Genomic DNA, 10129 nt, shown 5'->3' on the forward strand with positions numbered 1-10129 from the left:
TTCAGGCATCTTCACCTTAGACGCATGGGGTGATGCTCTGTGTCTCATTTAATACACATAAACACAGGCAGAGGAAACATGTCAACACGGCTAAAGTTATATCACCTATAAAATGTTATGTCCACCATATTAATTAGCAAACCAGTCATGTGTGATTGTAACAAGTGCATTGTCTTGTTAACTTATGGCACATTTAAGGCTGTAGGCTCCATTACATTGGTAAATGGAGACAAGGTAAAGCTCAGTATTCTGATTGTAATCATTGCTGTAGTGTTTTTTCTTTTTCAGTCACAGGTAACGCGTCTTTCCAACTATTTAATAAACAGACAGAAAACACATTTTCAGGTGGCACGCCTATTTCATCCAATGAGGAGAGAGAACCTATTTATCAGATTACATTTTTTATTTGTGACCACTACATATTAAACCTCAAAGGATTTAAATATTAGACGCAGCTACACACTTGGAAAACTCATTGGTTTTGAGCGAATGAGTTTACAAAGCACTAGCATATCTCCCACATTAGAGGGATCATATGTTGGTGACAACTAAATACCTAACCTTGTAGGATTTAGATGCGAACCTCGGATCACTGTGAACATGGTCCACAGTGATCCGAGGTCCTTTGCATTTCTGGCACACTATCTCCTGCACCACAGAAGGAGGTATTGATGACAAGTAAATATTTAACCTTGTAAGATGGGTGCAAAGTGAAGTGGTGGCTTTGAACCTTATTGTCTATTTTTATTTCTGAAAGGGTTCTTGTATGAATTGAGCCTTGGTGTTGCGCTGTTGTCACAGTTCTGACACCTCTTTCCAACACTGCTCTCTGTTGCTCTTAATCAAATGGTACAGAGTAAAATATGACCTATAATGAGCCTACATACATACATGGAGTACAGGGTTTCACATTTGGCTGTAGCTATGGTGTGTTTCTCACTTTACAGTTCAGAGGGACTCCAGTCAGTTAAGGATAGCTATAAATAAACCTGCAAGGTTATCTATAGCCTTGCGTCTGTTTCCTCTCCTTAGCTTCTGGCCCAGCAGTCATGTTTTTTTTGTTTTTTTGTTTTTTACAGTAGACTACCTATGGATGAACTACACCCAACCCTCTCACCATTGCAGCCTCAGAGCACTAGTACGAGGCTAAATATAAGAGGGCTAAATATAGAAGGTGCCTAACACATGGTTTCCGCTCTTGGAGAGATGATGAGGAGCTATTTTGGGGAAAACACTGACCTGGACTAAAGGCTTGTTTTGATTATCCGCTGGTGGTCACTTGGGTCTCTCTGACCTTGTCTGTCGCCAGCTGGCAGAGAAACACTGCACACAAAGGGAGATCAAATAGTAGTAATATCCACAGTCAGCTATTGTTGCTAATGTACAAATGCAGAATACTGGCTATTACTCATGTCATTTTCTCATACATAAAGTGAGATAAGGAAATGACATTGTTGGATTATCTATTGTGAGGATGATCTTAAATACTGTGAAGTTTCTCTCGTGTTTCTTCTCATGCATTGTTTCAATTACATGGTATTGTTCAACTATGCTGCAGGGATCAGACCGGTGCATTGGTATTGTGTAATGGTTAGGATTCAGGACATTCTTCAGCACCGTAGAGACATTAAGAGAGGCTACTCATTACTGTCCAACACCGCAAACCACCAAGCCGAGCATAATACATGTTGTCTTTGTCCTGTGCTACGATATCAGACCAAATCAAAGATCAGCTTCACAGTTATGATAAAACCAAAGATGTATACGTGGCGCATTGCATTGTAGCGACATTCCCAAAATATGTGCTAATATGAGGCAGGATGTTGTGCATAAGCATGCATGGATGCACCCAAAAAGGCTTGTGGCATGTGACCCTCCACAGAGCCTAGACTGCATGGCAAATCCTATCTCTCATTGTGCAGCAATGCGAGGGTGATGATAGGGAAGCATACGCCAGTGTGCCTGGCAGGCAAGTCCCACTGACAGCGTGCCTCTGTTCAAATCTGGCTGAGCAGTTACAGTGTGTGCTGGAATGTGCTGATGTGGGGGAGGGGGGCGGTGCAGGGGGGTAAAGCAGAGGACGAGGCTGGGGGTATGTGAGCGAAGGTGTTGGCACAGTGAACCAAGCAGCACCTCTGCTCTTTTGGCTGTTCCCATTACCCATAGAGCTACAGAGAGGACAGTTGAGCCCAAAGTCATTTGACTGACTGCCCATGGTGCTTTGGGGCGGGAGGTGGGGTGAGGGTCAGTCTTTACATTTTAACCCTCAAATTCTGCAGGTCTACATCAGCATATTCATTCAGCTAAAGCCACATCGCCCATTCAAAGGTGCAGTGAAGTGGTATTTGAGTTGTGTTCGTGCAACTGCCCACTAACAGGTTGTATGATGGCTTCCCTATTTTGACCTACAGATTTACAGAGTAATTTACTACAGCAATGGGCGTGCTGCATTGATTTGTGAAATCTGAATTGATGAGACAAAGGATGACCTCATATTGAGCAGAGCACATGACATCACCTGGCTCATAATATACAAATTGTATGTATTAATCCCTGATGAATGGACTGGTTGAGGAAGATTCTTTTAAAATAAATAATATTATAATATACAAATATTTAGTTAATTCTTAATTTTTATGTATCAAACTCATGCTGTTTTACCAAAACTCTAAATAAAGAGACTGCCATGTACACTGCACTGTTCATTCTATACATGATACTTTTATTTAAAAAAATGTCAAACATAAAAAAAAAAAATCCATATCAAAATTAGGGAAAATCTAAAAGCAGGTCTAAACGTTCACAACGTGTCGCATTGCGGGCTTAAGTGGTTAAGATAATCATAGCTAATGTATTTAAGTAATAACATACTGTTACTAGTACTGATCATAGTGATAATGCTCAGGGGTGTTGAACAGGAACATTAAAATAGGCATGGGCTGACAGGCCATGGCGTATAGACTTATTTTGTTTAATACATATTTGTTTTATATATTTGATCAAGGTGCTCAGAAATGCAATTGGCTCCTTTCAGCAAATGCCATTCCCTTGTGATCGGGAGTCGGAACAAGAGGGATTCTGTGGGAAAGTTCCAAACACAACACTTATATCAGCCATCCTGTCTTAAAATAACCTTTCCCCCTGGTTCATTATAATACCACATGACATCAGTCAGTGTCACAACCTTCAGTCACACGGTTGAGGATACCAGCAGAGTAGATGACCTTTAACACAGTACCCAAGAGAACAACATTGTTGTCTTGCCCTTTAAAGGACACAATAACTCTTGCACATACTAGTAATGCAGTATGAGAAAGTTATAATCATGCACATTATGGAATGTGATGAGAATATGATAGTTTAGTCTCATCTGTTTTCCTGTATTTTGTTCCTGAGCTACTTCTAACCTGTGTACAGAACATAACCCCAGAAAGGCTACATGAAATACTGTTCACACAGATCAACATGAAGAAGGCAGGCAGGCAGCAGGCTGTAGTGGCCATGGAGGTTAAGTGTTAAATTACCATACTCTTCAGGTCAAGTTGAAATAGTGTAACATATGATATGACGCATCGATAATAAAGCTTGAGAACATCAAGTCATATGATTTCCATCATGTGGAATCTCAAGGTCAGTCTGTGTACAGTACAGTGTCTCTCTGATTAAAGGTTAGATAGGAGAGGCTTCTCTTCTCGTGACCATGATTCTGCACTTACCATGGGGAATGCCTTCCTTACATCACATCACTTCTGTGACATTGGCCAGCAACACTGCATGACTTGTGACACAATAGGAAAAGGAGGGGGCAGAAGGAGTCGTTTACTGGTTGAAGCCTGACTTCTATTTTCAGTGAACAACACTGTCGTACGACAGAGCATAAAGTAGGCATTACACAACCTGGTTGCATGCTATCATCTCATTTACAAACCTTAGAAATTCCAGGCATGCATTGTAAGCCACACCTTTAATTCCATTCCAAGTCCAGAGCAAGTCAACAAATGGCTGTTAAAAGCTTGAACACTTTTGTAACCTCACTAAATGTAGTTTGAATAATGAAAAATACATGTTATGTCCAGTTATATATATATATGATTTATGTGATGTAATATCCACAGTATATGTAATGCATTGTAGGTCTGTTACACTTTGGAAAAAAACATGCACTGTAAATACACAATTCTTCTTTAGTAAAGCATTAATAATTGTGTATTCAGTTGTTCTTGTCTCATCAGGGCACACATGACAGTCACAAACGGGCTCTATTCAAAGAAATCACCTGGCTAAATTGTCCAACAAATCTCTGGGTTTGAGTGAAAGGGGAATCTGTGCGGATGAATGAGTGTGGTCCTGCTGACCCAGGCAAAACCCACAGCAGAGAACGGCAAGGATTATTGTTCTGCTTCCAGCACAGAGATGTCACCAAGGACAGCGTGACCCCTCTGATCCACACGTGACTCCTCTTTACAACTGTTTGCTGGGGAAAGGGGGGTATTGGGATTCACCTCTGCTTTGTTACATTTCCAGAAATGCAAAATGAAAGGACAAGGAAAGCCATCTAGTTCTGGTTCAAAAACTATTTTTTATTGAACACAATGCCAACTGTGTCTTTTATAAGAATTTGCAAATATTTAAGAGTAAAAAAAAAGAAACATAAATACACTTAAATATCATTAGAAATAACTTAACTTGTAGAAAACAACTGTGCCACTTAAAAACCAGCGGGCACCTGAAACACTGAACACACAGAACATATTCTTCACTGTTCATTGGATATTTAGCCCTTCCCTTTTTAAATATAATATATATATATGAAAATAATAATAATAACAAAAACAATTGTAACAACATCAACAATGTAAATGAAAGTGAAATTTCAAAGGTCCAGTGTTTCAACAAGTGCTTTTGTTTAAGCGGAGATAGGTTCTAAGGCCTTCGTCCCCCTCAACCACAGTGCTTGAGTTTCTCTCCACTTTTTCCACAAGTGCCTTGCCACACAAATACATGTTATAATCCATATACAGTGTCCTCCTTTACATTAACAAGCACAGAGGCTTTTTATTGCCTTAATAAAAAAGTGCCTTGCTGTCTTGTCTGGTTGCCAAGGCCAAGTGTCACAACTTCCTGACAGTCCTGACCCGTTGGAAAACCATGCCCATTTTATTATTCAACACATCCCATCAAGATTGCAGGGTCCTCATCGTTATTCCTCCAAATTCATTAAGTTTGGTGCTGCAGTTTCATTATCCCACCAGCAATGCTTTGGGATTTGACCCCATGGTGGAAACGGGTCCATCAGCGTTCACACCACTCTTCCTATGCAGATAACAGAACCATTAATGGTCTTTGCTGCTGGTAGCGAAGCTGTTCATCGTTCAGGTAAGTTAATGATGGGCACCCACTGGTCCATACACCGGCTCTCCCTGCAGAAGTGATTCACTTTGCTCAAAGCAGGGTCCTTCCACTGTGAAGCGTGTGGGCTCTGATAAAATCAAGAAAATGGGAGAGAAGATTTTAATAATTTGCAGGTATATTTACATGGGATCTTGCAGGTGACAAAATAATTGTGACATAAAAAAAAGACCATGCTGAAATTCTCCACAAATCATGTGAAGGGGAGCAGGTGTAAGTAGTAAATGTTTACAGCTGTGCATGAGGGCATGTTCTGGCATGTCCTTCCTAGAAGTGAAACTCACATGCTTGGAAATGGCAGTTGCAAGACTACGGTGCAGTTTAATAAACATGTTTTAAAGGGAATTGAACATTGCTGCAATTTCACATGAGCCTGATTACTATGCAAAGGCATATAATATTATGAATTTGCTTGTGCTCATGTGACCACAAACTCATACAATTGCAAAAACTGAAAAATTACAGAGACAAATTATTCATAAACAGTGTAAAGTTCATTCCACATAGAAGGGATTGGGTGAAGACAATTGGCACTTACAGTGACCAGGACACAATGCAGGTCCATGGGCTCTCCTCCAGTCTGCTTCCCCCCTCCACCTACACCAAGGATCTCTGCTAGGCGGCTGGTGTTGTTCACCCTGAGGATGTTGATGTCATTCTCACAGCAGAACGCCTGAATGAGTGTGAAGTGGATCTGGAGGGCCACGTCTTTGACATCATCGTCGTCCGTAGCCAGAATGCAAAGGACCACGTTATCAGGATCTCTGAAAGATTGGAAGAAAAAACAGTGTTACTTTTGTTAGGTTTCCTCTTAGTTGTTTTGCACATTTGCAAAGGAATGAATACAATAATCTCATGTTTAACATGTTAAATGTGCAAATGCTTTAAAACCTTTTTTAAACCCTTTCAAAAAAAAAATTTATATCAGAAGGGTGGTTAACACATATTTTTTTTTGTCAGTTTGATGATCATTTGTTGTTAGGTTCTACTGCATTTATTTCCAAGGTGGTGTTTAATGGCTGCTAGTTTTACAGTAAAAGTTATCCTTAACAACCATGCATTGATAAGAAGTGTGTTATATCTGATAAGTCCACTTACACATTGAGTGACTTGGCTGCTTCATAGACACCAACAGTTATGCAGCCTTGTGGCAACGCGGAACTGAGGACCTCCTCCAATGCTTTGGCCACAGAATCCATTCTGTAACACAATGAGAAATACAATACATGTCAGTATTAGGTAACAACTTAGGTTAAATCACACATTCCAGCCTTTGCTTTGTGCAGCTGTGTGGTCATGCTAGGCTTTGCTAGCTAGCTTGCACACAAGACTATATAAGTAGGCTATTGTAGTTTGTCAGTCACCACATTAAATAACACAGTTTTGCAGGCGAAATGACTTGCAAAAAAAGTCAGAAAACACAAATTATCTACTTTCCTTTCAAGTTGTTTTAAACCAGAACATGTTATCTCATGCAAATGAAATGTACATCGGTGGGTTAGGTAAGTTTTCTCTTGCTGAAAGTGCCTCGTGACAGTGGCTCAACCACAGGGGCTCAGCATGAGGTGTCCTTCGAGTATTTCATACATTTAAAACACTAAAATACTGACATTCAACGTGTATCACTATATGCTGCATATTAACTACCTAGGTTGCAGACGGTGACAACTTTTCAAAACGACGCATAATGTGCACCGGCCGGCCGCATGTCGACGTGAACAAAGTCCTGTACACTCTGGCTGACGGCACGCCGGCTGGACATGTGTTACAATGTCTAATGTCTCATTTAATGGCTGTCTGCACATACCTTTCTTGTGAATAATCCCCAGTTAGTTCCTCAAACGTCATGTTGTACATAAAATCCAAGTCCACGTATGATGCACGTCCAGAGAGCAAAGCTAGCGCTGATGATTGACTTTATATGGGTCGTCTCTCTCTGGCTGGATCTCGACAAGCAGCACGCTCTGATCTGTCGTTCAACAACTGAGAAACTGATCTGGTAACTTCTCCTGACATTCTCCTGGACAATGTGCTGTTGTTACTGTCTCATTTACATACGCCTGGCGATTGGCCGCAAAAACAGCAGCAACAGTTATGAGCCAAGCTGATTGGCTGGGCCTGCCAGGAAGGTGTGGCCTGGCTGACCGGGTTGCAAGCTGCAGGCAGCATACTGTGTGTAAAGTGTGAACTACTAAAGGATAACTGAATGCAAAATGCTAACAAATTAACAAGTGTGCATATCCTAATATGTTTTCTTTATGTCCATAAGAGACTCCTAAAGTTGAAGTAAAGACAGGTCTGGATAGAGATGCCTAAATCTAAAACAATAAATCTATTTTTTTTTTACTTTATCACCCTGATGTAACAGAAGACAGACTGTGTTTTATGGCTACAGTTTCACACAATTAATGCACCTCTCCCGAAAGAGTGCGGGTGTGTTGAGGGGACATGGCAACCAGGCGTCTGCACTCTGATTGCACCGGAGGGGGCGAGGGGGCGAGGGGGGGGGGGGGGGCTGGGTTCACCGACTGGACCGTTCACAAGCGAGCGAAAACCAGCCGAAACCGCGCGCAGGTGATGGACAGAATCCAAAGCATTGGCGCCAGAGAAAAGCAAACACATGGATAATAAAAAACCTTAACACCGATTCCTGTCTCAAGTGCGTGTATTACTCGCTAAAGTCTATGAAACAATTAGTCTGGAACAGATTGATGTGACCTTCCATGTGCATACGATACGGTATCAACTGGTTATGACGTCATTGGTCCCGTTTAGTTACTGACTGCATGAGCATTTAAATGTCTGATCATGCAAATGTGAAAATGAGATTTATCTCTGCATTATGTCTTCCAAATTAAACAATGATTGTGGAGTATGAACAATTTCTCCAAAGGGTTTGCAAGCCGCTGTGCTGGACAAGACATCATAGCCTAATCAAAATAAGTAATTCAAATTTGAACAACAATTTGGGGAAAAAAAGGGAAATCTCATGGGAAAAGAGTGAATTTTCAATGTAGTTATGATTTTTTGTTTTTAAATATAGGCGAGGCCTATATATCATTTACAGTTGAATTGGATCAACTTTGAAGTTCAAGTTGTGACCTGCTGTGTTTCTGTGAACAAGCAGGGAGAGAAAGAAAGGTGATATGTCGCATCCTGGTGGTTGCATCCATCCTAGACATTTTAAGGACCATTTTTTATATCTTAATGACTTACATAAAACATAGAAATAAATGGGTCTCTTCTCAGAAATGGGTGTGACCAGCAATGCATGAGTCTATGGGAAAGTGGAGAGTCCCAATTCTGACTTTTAAGTATTTGTGATAGTTGTGACCTACTTTTACTGCTCCAGAAAAACCTGAGACCTGCAACAAAAATCACGTTTCCCGCCTTTAATTTAAGATTGATGGATTTTTTTACATTTTACCCCCCCCTGGTTCTCCCCAATTTAGCCGTTATTCCAATTAATTCCTCCCCACACACATTTCTGTGTTGTCACTGCTGTCGTTGTCACTGCTGCTGGTGAGGAGCCCCCACCAGGAGGACGTAGAGCCTTCATCCTACTCCCCCCACCCAACACTCCCTGCTGACAGGTGCAGTGAATGCCATCACCTTTCTATGGGAGTTCTAAGTGAGTTTACCTTCCCCTTTGGCCTCCTGAAAGATGGATTTTCAGGCCTGTTTTGAAAGAAGCCAGTGAATGTGATTTTTTAAGGGATGGTGTCAGGACATTCCACACTTTGGTGGCGGTGCAGTAGAAAGAGAATTTACCCATGTTTGTTCTAGGTGGGTGGTACGAGATCATGGTTGTTGCTCCCTCTAGTTTTGTGGCTGTGGGTGTCACTCACTTTGGTGCAGGTGGTTAGTCAGGTATGAGGGTAATGAGGGCATTGAGGGCAGAGCCCCTTTGACTATGGCCAGCCGCCAGACTAATGTCACTGCATAAATCTGCCAAGGGCTTTTTCTTTTTTTGCACGGGCAGATTCGTCTGGTTTCAAGGCTACCTTTGACTATCTGGAAAACCAATTCCATTTTTAATTGCTTAACCCTGTCCATCCCAGAGCCATCCCAGACTATCAAAATGTGTTGGAAATAGGTGGGTCATCCAGGCCAAGGAAGTAGTCAAATAGTTTGTTTTGGGAGGTCTGAAGCTTAGTCTTTAGTGAGATGTTGGAGAACTAAGAGGTGCAAGCATAGTAAAAGTGGCATTGAATGAGCCATGAGCGCTCCGGACAGCACTTTTGTTTACAAAAGAGGAAATGTAAGTAACTCTTATCCAGAGTTACTTACAAGCGTCTTCTTTTTCTCTTTTTTTTCTCCTCACGATTTTGTAACCCATTTTTCACCTAGTGCCAATGCCCAAGTTTGTAATCCTGGGCGCTACTCTCCCTCTGCCAGCCTGGGGAGAGCCCAGAACTGAGCTCATGCCTCCTTCAATGCATGAGAGCTAGCAAGCCCTTTCTTATCCCCTGACAGGGGGGAGTGTCCCCGGTAGGACGTAGCGCGTGGAAGGAAAACGTTATTCCCACCAGTTCCTTTCCCCTCCATCAGGCGCCCCGGCTGACCAGGGGGAGGCAGTATAGAGAACCGGATTACTACAAGTGTGAAATTAGAATAGGCAGAGTATTAACGCTAGTCAGTAAAGAAAGCGCCCAATGCGTTGTCAATGGCAATGGACATTTAAAGGCCTGATCTAAGCACTTACTGAAGGCTAACATAC

At 41.6% G+C, this 10129-nt stretch overlaps 1 protein-coding gene across 1 annotated transcript; it reads right to left on the reverse strand.

Moving 5' to 3' along the window:
• Nucleotides 1-4559: 4559 nt before the first annotated feature.
• gadd45aa (growth arrest and DNA-damage-inducible, alpha, a) lies at nucleotides 4560-7411 on the reverse strand. The gene is made up of 4 exons (XM_084057230.1): nucleotides 7217-7411; nucleotides 6508-6609; nucleotides 5948-6173; nucleotides 4560-5479 (listed from the first exon to the last, which is right to left on the reverse strand). Exons 1-4 carry the CDS (start codon nucleotides 7264-7266, stop codon nucleotides 5366-5368), a joined length of 492 nt encoding a protein of 163 aa, XP_083913356.1. The 5' UTR covers nucleotides 7267-7411; the 3' UTR covers nucleotides 4560-5365.
• Between the last annotated feature and the right edge of the window lie 2718 nt (nucleotides 7412-10129).

The sequence above is a fragment of the Gymnoscopelus microlampas genome (assembly GCF_963454915.1).
Source record: "Gymnoscopelus microlampas genome assembly, chromosome: 5".
In the NCBI taxonomy this organism is placed as follows: domain Eukaryota; kingdom Metazoa; phylum Chordata; class Actinopteri; order Myctophiformes; family Myctophidae; genus Gymnoscopelus; species Gymnoscopelus microlampas.